The 15,685-nt window shown below is 41.2% G+C and overlaps 1 protein-coding gene across 1 annotated transcript in view; it reads right to left on the bottom strand.

Moving 5' to 3' along the window:
* Nucleotides 1-7,359: 7,359 nt before the first annotated feature.
* Nucleotides 7,360-15,685, bottom strand: part of adcyap1r1b (adenylate cyclase activating polypeptide 1b (pituitary) receptor type I) — a gene marked incomplete at its 3' end in the record, with an annotated part of 57,114 nt that continues 48,788 nt past the window's right edge. Inside the window, exons 14-16 of the mRNA XM_079505461.1 lie at nt 15,541-15,670; nt 14,824-14,865; nt 7,360-7,842 (exon numbers count right to left, since the gene is read on the bottom strand). Coding sequence (XP_079361587.1) covers nt 7,360-7,842; nt 14,824-14,865; nt 15,541-15,670 — 655 coding nt within the window. The remainder of the gene's footprint in view (nt 7,843-14,823; nt 14,866-15,540; nt 15,671-15,685) is intronic.

The raw sequence follows: 15,685 nt of genomic DNA, 5'->3' as shown, positions 1-15,685 counted from the left end.
TTTGTACACTTAAATGTATATGGTTTATTGGTGTTATCAGTGGTGAAAACAATGGAAAATTTGTGACTCTTGCAACAGTGCTATATATTATATATTATATAGGCTATATTATAGCTATTATAGCTCATAACATGTCTACGGTGGATTTTTATTAAACAAACACTTTTACAGATTGAAAGAGGATAATTCAAGCTTTCCCTACAGCTGCAATGTTGGTGATTTTGACGTTGTTTAATATAGTCAGATAGGACCTTTCTGTTTGGATGAATGGGCTGTCTATGGGAAGTATCACCTATAGGTAGCACCTTGCTGGCAAGATGGCTGCGGTCTGAATATGGCCAATACATCTGTGGTTCTCAACTTATTCTGGATCTGACGCGCTTATCAACTATCAAAAGCCCATCTGACCACATAACACGGCAGCCTTTCAGCTGCTGCTGTGGTCAGATGGGTGGGCCATCAGAGCATGTTTATTTTAATGATCAGTCAATCGATTAGAATAGTCCCCACTCCTTGGGGTGTTTTTGGGCACTGTATGTATATATGCTATTCTATATAATATGATACGTGAAATTCATCCTCTGCCTTTACCCATCCTATAACAACTAGGAACAGTCAGTGAGCAGCCTGGGGAGCAATTAGGACAAACATCGACACGTTGCTGGTCTAGCCTGGAATTGTACCTGGGACAACCAGGAGCTCTGGCTCCCCAGGCGGGCTCACTAAAAGCTATATGGAGAGAGAGCGGGGTGAATTTACCTGTCGGTCGGGGAGGGTCGCCGAGGGGCGACGATACGGGACAATGTCGGTCGGTAAATTCACCTCGCTCCTACTGGTGTCCTTGCTTGGATCAGTGGAACCACAACATTCCTATTAATCGGTATCACAATAAAAATAAAAAAAATGTTTTATGCATATTTGTTTTATTTTTATATTGTATCATTAAAATCTTAGTGTGTTGAATTTGAATACCCTCATGTCATGTCATGGCCCACCAGTGGTCCCTTGGCCCACCAGTGGTCCCTTGGCCCACCAGTGGTCCCTTGGCCCACAGGTTGAGAATACCCTCATGTCATGTCATGGCCCACCAGTGGTCCCTTGGCCCACCAGTGGTCCCTTGGCCCACAGGTTGAGAATACCCTCATGTCATGTCATGGCCCACCAGTGGTCCCTTGGCCCACCAGTGGTCCCTTGGCCCACAGGTTGAGAATACCCTCATGTCATGTCATGGCCCACCAGTGGTCCCTTGGCCCACCAGTGGTCCCTTGGCCCACAGGTTGAGAATACCCTCATGTCATGTCATGGCCCACCAGTGGTCCCTTGGCCCACCAGTGGTCCCTTGGCCCACAGGTTGAGAATACCCTCATGTCATGTCATGGCCCACCAGTGGTCCCTTGGCCCACCAGTGGTCCCTTGGCCTACAGGTTGAGAATCACGGAATTAAAGGCATTCACCTTCTTTCCCTGCATGCAGGTCCTGATAAGAGCATTAGAATGAACTCTTTAAAGGGCAGTATTATGCGTGTCTTAAGTACCAGGTCTTATTACTTAACTTAAGACCTGGAGGCGTGATCAATGCCATTTGGCTATTCTGAGTGGCCAAACAGCATTGACCACGCCTCCAGGTCTTAAGTTAAGTCATAAGACCTGGTACTTAAGACACGCATAATACTGTCCAAAGTTTGTGAGCCCAAGGCCACAGTGGTAGAATAGAATCTCTGACTATCCCTTTTCCAGAATTCAAAACATATTCAACTGGGTGTCCTTAGTTGAGTCTGACATTAAAACCACTAGTTCCTTACATGCATTTACAGTAGCCTACATTGTGTAAAACAGTACAAATACGTGTACATTGTTTCTAGCAAAAGTGAACATCTTTCCCCCTTCTAACAGTTTCTGGTTCACTACATGAAAGGGAATTTTTGTTGTGGTTAATATTCCTGTAAAATGTGTGTGTGTGTGTGTGTGTGTGTGTGTGTGTGTGTGTGTGTGTGCGTGTGTGCGTGCGTGCGTGCGTGTGTGTGTGAGTGTGCCTCTGCGTGCATGCTTTTGGGGACATAGATGAAAGGAGTCTTTTAAAGGAATCTTTTGTTGTAGTTAGTGTGTACGCATGTGTGCGTGCGTGTGCTTAGCTTACTTAGGCCACTTTTGGGACCACTTTTGTGGTTAAAATTCCGGCGACTGCGTGCGCACATGTGTGTGTACTTCTGCATGTCAGGAGCATTTGCATGTATTGGGGGAGTTATGTTATACATATACATCTAAAATAAATGTTCATATATTAGTTTCGATATTAGAAGCATACACACAATTAATCAGATTTTCCGTGGGTCAATAACAATTAGTCAACGAGTTAAAAACATTTAATGTGGATTATTCAATAATGTACAAAATACATTTTTTTGATATGTACATCAACAAGATAATACAACATACTATGCAGTGAAATATATAATTAAATAAAAACAAAAGATGAGCTTATAACCTGGCAGACAGGCAGGTAACAGATACGTTTCCAGAATGGACTGATACCTTTCGTATTCTGTGGATAAATGCAGTGTTCCCACTGCAGACCAGTGATGGATTCAAACAAGATAAATGCAGTGTTCCCACTGCAGACCAGTGATGGATTCAAACAGGATAAATGCAGTGTTCCCACTGCAGACCAGTGATGGATTCAAACAGGATAAATGCAGTGTTCCCACTGCAGACCAGTGATGGATTCAAACAGGATAAATGCAGTGTTCCCACTGCAGACCAGTGATGGATTCAAACAGGATAAATGCAGTGTTCCACTGCAGACCAGTGATGGATTCAAACAGGATAAATGCAGTGTTCCCACTGCAGACCAGTGATGGGTAAATGCAGTGTTCCACTGCAGACCAGTGATGGATTCAAACAGGTAATCATTACCAGTGGTGGATAATAACCAAGTAGACTTGAGTAGTTATAATAGTTGTTTGTCACTCCACTACATTTCAAATACAATTTGCACTTTTGACTCTACATTTTTAGGAAGGGGAAAAGGTACATTCATGTATTTATGCTGTACATACAAATTAACCAATGCAGCAATGCATTGATATTTAAAAGAAAATGTACTTTGTATTTTTTGTGTTTTTGTAGTTTTGAATACTACTATTTTTAAAAGCTAGTACTTTGACTCACTTTGACTCAAGTGGAATTTTGACTGAGCAACTTAACCAGAGTATTTGACTCAAGTACTGCATGGGGTTGAATACTTTATCCACCACGGATCATTACTGTGAGATAGTAGCCCATACAGTAAGAAACGTACAACCATCAAATTATTGTGGGGGGAAAAGCAACCTCAATGTGTTCTGCCACTGCATGCTTTTCACATGGGAGCACCACGTTCCCATTCAGAAGCATTGGCAGAATCAGTCTGCATTGGCAGAGTTTGTGTGACTGCACTGCAGTCTCAAATCCATTCCTCTAATGCTATTCGTCTAATAACAGAAAAAGAAGACAGTTTTTACAGTTATTATATCACTTTCCCTCATGTTAACGAGCTCCTGAAATGATCAACACCCAAAGGAAAATCGTGAATGGTAAATGGGGGTGAGGGGTCCTTGAGGAGAGAGAACTCTAATATCATTCACAGTTGAAACCCAGTATATAGACAGTATATCATGTCTTTGAACTCCTTTGGAATTGGCGTCTTCCAGTGATTCAAGTGAACGTGTGTCAGGGATAGTAAACAAGAACACAGTTCAAATTACCCTTGAGATCTCTGTCCATGGCCTACAAAGCCTGCAGCTCCCTGATTGGTATATCTGCCAGTCAAGTAAGATGAAAACCATTTAGTATTCATGCGTCGGTCTACGACAGAGGAAATACAGGAGGCAAATTACACTTTGACAAACACGATCACCAAGATTGAGAACGATCACATTTACAAGATACAGTATATGGCAGCTTATTTCTGTCCAGACACATTTAAAATTGAGACCATATTAAGCCACAATGGTAGGCGTAGGCTACACGTCTTTTCAAACACTTTAGCTAACTATCTTTTTCAAAATTACAGGCTCAATACAATATAAGGTTTACTCTTTATAATAGCAACAACTATAGTTTGACATCAACATAGTATCGGCTTTATAAGGCTCCGACTCCCATCAACACAACAATAAACCATGAATTCTTCAACTAAAAGTGTCTCATGACCTTGTGAGATTGTCTCATGAATTTAGAATTAAGCCGTATTTATTTATACTTAGTGGTGCACTGGTGTCACACACCTAAAATAGCAGAGCCACAATATAGTTCTGCTATTTTCAGTAAGTATAATTCAGACTTTAAATCCTGTTGTATGCAGCTGAACATTCACCTGAACCAGGGCAGATATTGATTGTCCAGCCCTTTTCCTCTGGGAGAAAAAAGGTGAAACAGGGCCCTCTTATGGCTGTTGTCAAGTCTGGACTGATATTACTTACAGGCCAAACTTGGTACCGTATAACGATGTTTTACCAAATAACAGTAAAACTACTAAACAATACAGTTTCCGGTCAGCCCTTCCCTTCGCCTTTAGCATGGCTTGAATTGATAACGGATATCTGGATAATGGACGCTTAATGTGGAAATAGATTCAATGAGACATTAGCATACATGAATTAAAATCATGTATTTGTGATATGATTATGAGTAATAAATACTCAATATTGTCTTTGCCTCATTAAGCTTTTTCTACATTAAGCGTTTTAAGATATCCTGAGAAACAGAACATTCAAATATAACAAATATGACTTATAAGTCATGAGAATGACCATGATCATGTATATTAGTAAAATATTCACAATATGTGTATCATGCAAATTAAAGGAATTAATTTGCTAGTTTGTTGTCGTTTGTCACTTGCAAGACAAAGGAGCATGGCTTAGAGTAAGCCAAATTGTTTCCGTACCAGTCATGTCATGTTCAGAGAATTACTTCAATTAAATGGAACATAATCATTCTGCACACTTCAAGACTTCCTGGCCCTGGTATCATGGAGACGGTCATAAACAGCGTTCTTGGAGAGTCATTAGTATGCAAGTGTCTATTCTGCTGTACAAAACATTGTCACATCAACACCTGCAACAAGGGAACTGAGTCATAGCACCCATTGTGTGATATACTGTTGACGGACCAATCTTATTCAAAATGGCACTGGTTTATTCAAAAAAGGTAAAAGGTCGTATAGGTTGTGCCCATCTTAGACAACGAAAGGCTAAAAGTACTTTGAAGGCCTCCAGGTTTCAAATGTTGATTTAGTCTAGCGTCATTAAAAGCACTTTTGTTAAACCTTTTTTGTTTTAAAATTTAAATACATTTTGCAGTTTCGTTTTGAAAGGAAAGACAGAAATGTTCATAATCAACAAAAGACAAAATAGTCTTGTGCGTAAAGGCACTTTTGGAGACACAACATAGAATAGAACGTATGGTTCAGAGGATAGCTGTAGTCAGACCAAAGGAAAAACCATGAACATCGGTTGCAAAGCTCATTGAGCCTTTGCAAACTGACTAACTCTGTGAGTGAGTCGATTCGTATTAGTCTTTGGAATGAGAGAATTACCCACCTAAGTTAAAAGTCCATCTCCAAAAGTTACATCCATTTCAAATATGTTTCTGTTCAAACATAAATAGGCAAATATTAATTTCAATGAATATAGAAAGTCAGACATACAAAGACAGACTGCAAGGTACAAAGAGGGATACGGAACAAGCCACATCCATTTGCATCATAACTTCAGATTGATTATTATCCAGAATAGTTTTGTTTTTGTCAAAACCACAGAGGATATATATTTTGTATTTTCTTTTTTATCTAAAGAATATGAAGTATTTTCTTGTCATTACTGAGACCAACGCAACACTTCACTTCTGCTTTGAAAGTGACGAGTATAAGAGCAGTAGAATGCAATTGTGAATTGTGTCCCCAACATAAAGAACATGAAATACTGACATTTCATGAAAGAACATTTCCAAGATCCTAAACAATACAATTTTTTCACAAAAAGCTGCGCAAAGTAAATGCATTTCATGCAAAGGAACTCATGATGAAACATCATAAGCAAGTTTTCATTGACATTTTCTGTACTGACGGCTGTTTAAACGGCTGTTTAAAATGATAGGCCTCTTTTTTTTGGCATTTCACAAACTCTAGAAAATATACAAAATCTATCTGTCTTTCACATAAATACATCTTTGCTCATCAGATCCGGACAAAACCTTTCCTCCACACTCACCAATGTGGATGAACAGAATTGCAAACTCGTTTACACCACCTATCACAGATTACACTGTACTGTACATGAGTGCCATTTGTTCATGTAATACTGTAATACTGCAGGATAACGCCACTGTACTTCATACATATACACAGCACTCTAAGGCCCCATTTATACTTTGTTGTACGACGGTTTCACACCCAAAAATTGGATGATCTACAATGCGTTGCATTGTATGCTTATAGATAGGCTATACTCACTCTGCTACACCATTGTACAACGGAGCATAAATTAGGCATAATGGTTCAAAAGCAGCACCGTTTCCTGCTGCTTTCCATCAGCACTCAAGGTTATGCATATTTCCATAATTATTTCTCGTCATTGGTTTGACGAGAAAAGGCATGAGTCACAGCACCAAGCCCAATGTCTCAGTCAATGCTTAGCTCCATGTCTAGAACATTCATAGGAGAGTGAACCCTCATCCGCTGAAGTTGACAGATTCACAGAAACCAGGAAGTACATACCCAGTATTCAAGTATTTACAGTAGGTTGCCCTTTCTAATGCCTCTCTTGTGAATTAGCCATTTTTACATCACCTTCTCTGCATTACGGCATTACAACTGATATCCATTCTTTAAACAGAGATATATAGACACAGCTTGATACAATTTGCATCAAGTCTTTGAGAAAAGAGCAAAGGAACTGTGTAAACAACTTCCTTTTCACAGACACTATGGAATGATTCCTGTGATTGGACCCAGAAGGCAGGTGGTCTACTCTCTAGCGGTGGTCCACCTTTAGCAAGCATTTTCACAGCAATGCAATGATATGTACAGAGCATTATCTATGCTCCCCCGCATGTTACCATCCCACGTGGTAGATAGTCTACTTTCACTCCATATAGTTGCACTTGAAAACAAGAATACTGAGTTTGGAATTGAATTCCAGTTCACACCTGGACCGTGTCAGGGTTAGGCAGGTTGGTAGGTTTCGAGATTCTGGATTTGGCACACACACACACACACACACACACACACACACACACACACACACACACACACACACACACACACACACACACACTATGTCAGGATCATGGTTTTGGTCATGCTTCATGGTCAGCGAGGTTAGACTAAGGGCCGCGTGGGGCTGGACTGATTCTCGGTACCGGCCAGATCGGCGTCGCTGGAGTTGAACTGGGTTTCCATCACGGCAGTTTCCGGGTAGGGGTTGGCGTCGGGGTAAGGGTTGGGATACGGGTTGGAGAGGCTGGTCATGGGCAGCATGGTGGGTGTGGCTTTAGTAGTGGTGGTGAGGTTGTTGGCATCAGGTCCGGTAATGAGGGTGGTGGCACTGGTGGCGGTGTCGGTGGTGGCGGTACGGGACGCGGCCTCCCCTTGGCTGCTGTTCAGGTGGCTGGCGTTTCGCACTGCAGGCTGGACATGCGGATCTGAGAGCTGCTCTTGCTGAGGATGGACAGCTGCGTTCCCCCGTTCACCCCACTGCTCGCCAACGAAGGGTGCCGGTGCTTCAGGTCCACAGCAAAGTACCTGTTCACCGTCCAGCTGCGCCATTTCCTCTTGATCTCCGATTGCACCTTGAGGGATATACTTCACACGGTCATTATTAATGGACCTCGCTGGAAAAGACACAAGCTCGTCATCCTTCAGCCTCACACTCTAGCTCTGCAGCTAGGTTGTAAGGCACACTCTAGCACACAATCAGTAAAGCTTATAAATGTATTGAACAGTCTGAACCTTTTTACTTTAAGGTACAGACAACTTGACTTGAAAAGTTGTGTTTCTTGTGGCATAAGCCGTCCATTAAGGGCATAATAAATAAACAAGAACTCAAATGCTGTCTGTTCCCTGTGATCCATCCAAGCCATGCTTGTGGCTCACTATAGGCTTGACCTTAGCCCTTAGATGCAGAAGAACAGGGTTCTATTAGACCCCTCTCATACAATATCTATTTAATGACACATTACATTCAACTTTAAATGTATTCTCCCCATTATGCTTAGTTTCTCCCATGCATTTTTTAAAACCTTAAACCTTCTAAAACAGGTTATTTTAAGGTGCCATTAATATCCACAAGATCCCCTTTGACATTGACAACACTGCCACATTTGCCTGACATTCTTGTCAAAGACGATCTCTCAGTTGTGCCAGCCCATTTCAATAAGTTGGGACATAGCATTTCTTCTTTACGTTACTGTGGTATTGAAAAAGTAGAAAGACCCCCCCGTGATGGCGACCACAACCGCCTTTTACTTCAACGTGAAGCTTTTTATATGTATACACTCAACACTACTACTACTCTAGCCGCAATTTGCAACTCTAGATGAATCTAGAGTTGCAATACCCTCCATTGACTCCCCATTCATCCAATGAGTTAAACTCACCAACATTGCAGTTGTAGGCCAAGAATTATCCTCTTTCAATCTGCAAAGCTTTTGTTTCATAAAAATCCACCGTAGACATGTTATGAGCTACTTTCTGTCCAAAATATTGAAAGCAGTTTTAGGTTTTACCTGGTAGGTTCTATTAAACAAGCGCTCTCACACAAGAATTGTTTGACGGCTGATCGCACACTTGGAGCTCGGAATTATGCTTTCAATGTTTTGGACAGAAAGTAGCTCATATAACATGTCTACGGTGGATTTTTACGAAACAAAGCTTTGCAGATTGAAAGAGGATAATTCAAGCTTGGCCTACAGCTGCAATGTTGGTGAGTTTAACGTAGTTTAATATAAGCAGATCGCGGATTCAAATTGGATGAATTGGGAGTCAATGGAGGAGGGTATTGCAACTCGATCTAGATTCATCCCATTATAAAAAAAATCTAGAGTTGCAAATTGCGGCTATGGCTCCTCATGGCCTTAATGAGGAATTTGATGTCAAGCCATTCCTGGGCTAATTAAGTCTTGCTTTCTCTTTTTCTTTTATTGTTTTCATTTTGTCTATTTTGTGTATATATTGTGTTCTCTTTGCCATTGATTTTGTCCATATGCTGTCCTTTTTATTTTGTACTGCAATTGGCGGTACCACTTGTAGGCTGTGTTTTGATCTTTTTTGCTGTACCACCTTACCCTTGACTTCCTTATGCGATACTAGCGTTGACTCCCATTGTAACAATGGAATGCGGAAGTGATCATTCTATCTCAATAGGAGAGTTCCAATGTTTGGAACTATAGCCCATAGGCACCCGCTTTGCGGCGAGATCAAAGCGTGTCGCCACTCTCTTACTATTCCACTCGGGTCCTCTAGTCCAGCTGGTTTTCTCCAGAGTAATCTAGTAGGAGAGTGGCGACACTAGCGTTGACTCAATGGAATGCGGAAGTGCTCATTCTGTCTCAATGGGATAGTTCCAATGTTTGGAACTATATCCCATAGCACCCCGCTTTGTGGCGAGATCAAAGCGTGTCGCCACTCTCTTACTAGATTACTCTGGTTTTCTCATTGGCTGATGTATGTGCGCACCACAAATATGTCTGGGCGGAAATGCAATAGTTCCGCCTTAGAGAATTTTGGTTCCTACCTAAACTACTGCGCTGAAATGGACACAGAGGCAGTAATAGCGGACCCCCGCAGTTAAGAATAATGCAGCTGGTAATGAATTGATTTAATCAATTCTTGTTTCTTAACAGTTGGCCTTAGTGCCACAAATAGAGATTTACTCTACGAGTCCTTGATGTGACACTCAGCCTTGTTCTATAGATGCGGTGGGTGTGTCAGTCCATTAACCTCATTGCAAAATGGCTTGTTCACTGTCAACTCGCCCCTCTGCTGTTGTATATAACACGCCTACTTTTGTTGTTGAAACCATGCCTGACGAAGACCCGCTTGGGTCGAAATGTTGTGTCCCTGCTCTGCCTTTAAATACAGTATCCTGGGAGCTCAAGAACGGTACGTGTGCGCCGTGCGGACTGCCTTCCTTTTCCCTGTACGTATGTTTTGTTCAGCACCTGTAGAAGTGTTTTTGGAGATGTGCGTGCACTGCTTCCCTTTGGATTATCTCTCAGCTGTCCCATGTAATTATTATACCAATCATTCTTGTACTCAAAATACTGCCTACAATCAGATAGTTGGACTATCATGATATAATATTGCTATGTTTCATTAGATTGAATCTCACACAGGTGTGAGATGCTGGATGAAGTACTTTTACACCCAGAAGATATTTGACAGTGAGAGTTTGTACTCAAGACAGAGCATGCATTTTCTGTGGGGGGGGGGGGGGGGGTTACTGTATGCCAGAGTCTTCCTCACAATAGAACAGTGGTTCCCAAACTGTGGTTCGGTCCCCACATATTTTGGAGGTGATGATTAGCTCAACTCATTCCCAGCCAGGAATATTTAATCAACAAGTGAACAATAGGATGGTCCTGAACATCTCAAAGACTAAATCCATTGTATTTGGATCACAGCATATGCTCAAGTCAAAACCCAAACTGAATTTGAATCTGAGCGATTTAGCAATTGAGCAGGTAGATGAAACAAAACTACTTGGGGTTACATTAGACAGTCATCTAACATGGTCTACTCATATTGAAAACATAAGAAAATGGGAGGGGGTTTGTCCATGATTAGGAGATGTGCTGAGTTTTTAACGACAGCATCTGCTGCCCAGGTCATCCAGGCACTAGTAATATCCCACCTTGACTATTGTCCAGTTGTGTGGTCCAATGCAGCTAAAAAGGACCTGCGTAAATTGCAAATAGCCCAGAATAAGGCAGCTCGCCTTAATTGCACTGAACTGCAATACTAGATCTAATACACTGTTAAATCATTAGAAGCTGTCATGGCTGTTGGTGGAGCAGAGATTAGCTGCTAGTCTGGCTGGATTTTTTTAGGAACATTTGTTTAAATAAAAAAACAAAATGCTTATATAAAAATATTCATTCAGTGATAGACACAGACATAATATCAGACATGTTGCAATGGGTCGTTTACAGTGCCTAAGCCAAGAACTGATGCAATGAAGAATACAGTCCTTACTTATAGTACTTAAGTACATTTACCCAGTTACTGTCCACCTCTGATTGCATCAAAAAAGATGAAATGTATCCAATATAGCGCCGTCCATGGCAGCTATGGTAACTGCAATCTGTAACTGTACTACCGAAACAAATTGCTAACATGTTTACATTATGTAAATTATGGCTAATAAAGGCTTCTGATTGTGATCAAACCAAGGTTATCCCTTGGAGGAGGCATACAGTTTCTATAGTGAGACATATAGCTTTTATCTTGAGGCATCTAGACTATTCCTGCATACTATTTGTGTCACGATCATGGCCTCTGTCCCTGCCCTGTATCACCCCTCCCTGTTAGTTGTCTCTGCCAGTCAAAAGCGTGGTTGAGACTTCAATAGCCTATGGTTTGTGTTTGCCCCCATGTCCGTACTTCCGTCCATCCGTACTTCCACATTATCTCCATAGTGATGTGATATAGTGCCGTGAAACTTAGAATGCACAAAATGCCATGTAACATAGACATAAAAATGCACAAATATAACATAGCTGTGCTTATGTAAGTGGATATGGTTAAATAAAAATATATTGTATTTTTGTAATTCAGCTTGTAAATGTAGCTCACTCTGATACCTGCTCAACAGTTTTTACATTGTATTTTTTTTTTTTTTTTTCTTAATGGTTTTCTGAGCTCAATAGTACGGAAATAAGATAATATCTTGTACGTACAAGATAATATCTTGTACGTACAAGATAATTATTATCTTGTACGTACGAGATAATATCTTGTACGGACGAGATATTATCTTGTACGGATGAGATATTATCTTGTACGGACAAGATAAAATATATTTTGAATGCATGGCCATTCAAGGGCTCCGTACTACGGCACCCAAACAAACCTGAACTTTAAAGATGGAGTGCCACAATTTTTGTATTTTTTCCAGTTTTTCATGTGTCTATGAGGTGACAGTACTTCATTAGACACCCTGGAGTCGTTTTTATGTGCAATGATGTATTCCCTTTGTATTTAGGGTTTCTTCCTGGAGGCTGAACCCTTGACAGTAATATAGTGACATCACATTATCAGCCCCTCCCCTAACCCCCCCCCCCCCCCCCCCCCCCCCTTTATCATACAACTACAGCTGTGGGTGCAGCTTCAGTTCAGGTGGATCACCACCCATCACCACCCACCAGGCAAACCAGGCATACTTAATGAACTGGTGGGGGTGTCCACATAAAAACGACATTTTAACAAATACTGTACACTTTTTTGAAAAATGTCTTCCTCCTTATATAACAAGACCTGATGATCATGTTTTAGGGTGGAAAAAAATCATGGCACTCCATCTTTAAACAGTCAGTATATTTTCTGTAGTCTGGGGTTTTCTTGCTCAAACAAGTGCTCTGATGTGCCTGTGGACTGTGATGTAACAGGCCACAAATCCCATATATGATATAACAATTTGCCAGCAGATGTCACTGTTGAGGGATTTTGCCTGTTTTCATTGCAGCTCAAAAGGCTTCAGAACACACAGAGAAAACCCCAACCCACAGAAAATCCATTGAATGCTCAAAGTTCAGGTTCTGTGGATGTAATTGAGATCATTAAACCTGAAAGAAAAACGAAAAATAAAAATAAATGAATGTCATGAAACCTTTAAGAACTGATTCAGAACGATAGTAATTTTCTAGCATTTCCTATGACAACTCATGGTGTGCTACCGTACATATGAATGACAATGTTTCAAAGATTCAAGAACATTTATTAAGAAGATAATAATGTGCCATGCATCTCCACATCTGGTGCTCTTGCAATGTCAGTGTTGCAGCTTGCAGTCTGTTCCACCATCTGGTTTGCCTGGGGAAAAAACAACATTGCCAATTAGTTATGCAACTTAGTTATGCAACTTGTTAATACATTATTCAATCAATCAAAAACTATGCGTACTTGGATAGGTTGTTGAACGATATTTCTTTGCGTCGTACATCAAGCCATCCGATTAAACGCCCATGTGAAGGTCCGTGATGTTGCCTCGATGCTGGAAAGCTGAAAAATCTCTTTATCTACTACATTCACTCAACATTCACTTGTAGGGCGGCTGTGGCTCAGGAGGTAGAGCAGGTCATCCAATGATCCCTGGGTCGGCGGTTCGAATCCCGGCTCCTCCTGTCCACATGTCGAAGTGTCCTTGGGCAAGACACTGAACCCTACATTGCCTCCAATGAGTTGGTCGGTGTGAGCTCGCCACCATTGGTGTGTGAATGTGGGAAGTGAGGACCCTGGCGTCGACTGTTCGCTGCTTCACCTCCCAATGTATGAATGAATGAACCATTGTAAAGCGCTTTGAGCACTTGGAAAAGCGCTATAAAATGCAATTCATTATTATTATTATCAACGCGACCTGTTAAAGCACTGATGAACTGAGCAAGTCTGCACCATTGAAAGTCAGAATGTAATAGCACACGAAAGAGTCACTGTTTACAAGCTCCGTCACAAACCCTGTGATCCACGTAATCCAGGACGTGAGCCAGACAAAGAGCCAGACATGTCTACCAGAAATATGGCCGCCGCTACCACGTGACACGCATGTTGACACCACCTGTAGAATATTTTGGTATTCCCTAGAGCAGGGGTTCTCAACCCGTGGGTCGCGACCCCTCGGGGGGTCGCCAAATTATTTTAGGGGGTCCCCAAATTATTTTAAAAACAAAAATAATAATAAGATTCTTTTTTTTTTCACGATTTTTCACGATTTTTCAAAAATAGCAGACCTACAAGCTCGTAGCGCGCCACTCGGTGGCGCGCTATGAGTTTGTAGATCTGCCGATGTCCCGAGACATTGCCAAAGCATTTCCGGGGGTCCCCGGCCAAAAACGTTGAGAACCCCTGCCCTAGAGGTATGTGATCCTGATTGGTATGTAAGTTTGTGAAGTGGTCCTTTTTGGACTAAATGCCTCAAGTCCTGAACACAGCGCCCAATTGCCGCGATACTACTCACACAGATTTTGTCCAAACATCACGCAAATCGGTACACATTATCTCTATAGTCATGTCATCAAGACAGACCTATATTTCATCCTGATTGGCTAAAATGTACTTCTACTACCTGGCCTGGTAGTGCTTGCCGTGAAACTTTGCACGCTCATTCCCATTAGGCCAAGGATCTGCCTCATGGTGGCGCTATAACAGGCCTATTTGCATGGTTTACCTATACAACTGGACCAATCGGGTGAAACTTTGCACGCCACTCACATCAACCTTTAATAGCGCCACCGGGACGCCAATCTTTGCTCCTACAGAATTTGTTCAAACATCACACAAATCGGTATACATTGTTTCTAAAGTCATGTCATCAAGACAGACTATATTTAGACTGTGTCTTTGTGTTCAGTGCTGTATCTTAGTTTAGAGTGTCAGGTTCCCTGTGTTGTTAGTTAGTCAGAGTTTCTGTGCTCAAACAAGAATTATGGCTGTATTGTAATTTGTAATGTTGTGGTTGATGATGTTACAATTCTAGAGTTTTGAGTTCCTGCATATGGGTCTAACTCCTATGGGTTCCTGACAGACAAATGCAATAGTGAGGTTTTTTTCTTTATGTAAAAAGAGGTTTACCTCTCCATTCAGGAAGCAGTACAGGACGGCAACAACGAAGCCCTGAGGAAAGACAAAGGATACAAGTATTAGTCCCATCTACCAGCTCTAGCTATTTATTCTATCTACATAAAAGCCTTACTGACAGTATTTACCACATTAATGCTATAGTAGGAGAAGGTAAAAACATCCACACAATTGTTTAATGCTCCCAACAAACACTAGCTCTCAAAACTTGTTGTATTAATGGCGCAACGTTTTGACCTTATATGTCTTCATCAGGGAAATATGATACATACTGTACACACACAGACACACACACGCGCGCGCATGAACACACACACATATCGTTGCTGTCTGGAAGAAACCAACTAACTCAATTACTTTGGAGTGTATATACCAGTATATATTTTATATATATTTATTAATATTATTTTTGACTGATGAAGACCTATACCATTAAGAAAACACGTTTTGGGAGATTTAAACCAGTGCTGATGTTTTTGCCTTCTCCTTGATGCTTGCCTTGATGTCCAGCACCTGGCCTAAATACAGGTACAGGATGTGCACAGTGCAAACAATACTCTGTGAACTATACCTAATATAATATAATATAATATAATATAATATAATATAATATAATATAATATAATATAATATAATATAATATAATATAATATAATATAATATATAATTCAAATATCCTGCTCCTGTAGACAGTGTTGAAAAGACAGTCACCTGGAAGGAACCCAGGCCCAGTTCAAACACCAGACGCTCTCTTTTGCTGACGTGCTCGGGGGAGAAGGCGAACACGGTGTAGTGGATCCCAAACAGAGGAATGAGCAGGAGAGTGGAGCGGGCCAACCTCCTGACAATCAGCACA

This window comes from Electrona antarctica, assembly GCF_951216825.1.
Source record: "Electrona antarctica genome assembly, chromosome: 7".
NCBI lineage: Eukaryota > Metazoa > Chordata > Actinopteri > Myctophiformes > Myctophidae > Electrona > Electrona antarctica.
This window is presented reverse-complemented; position numbering and strand designations above follow the sequence as displayed.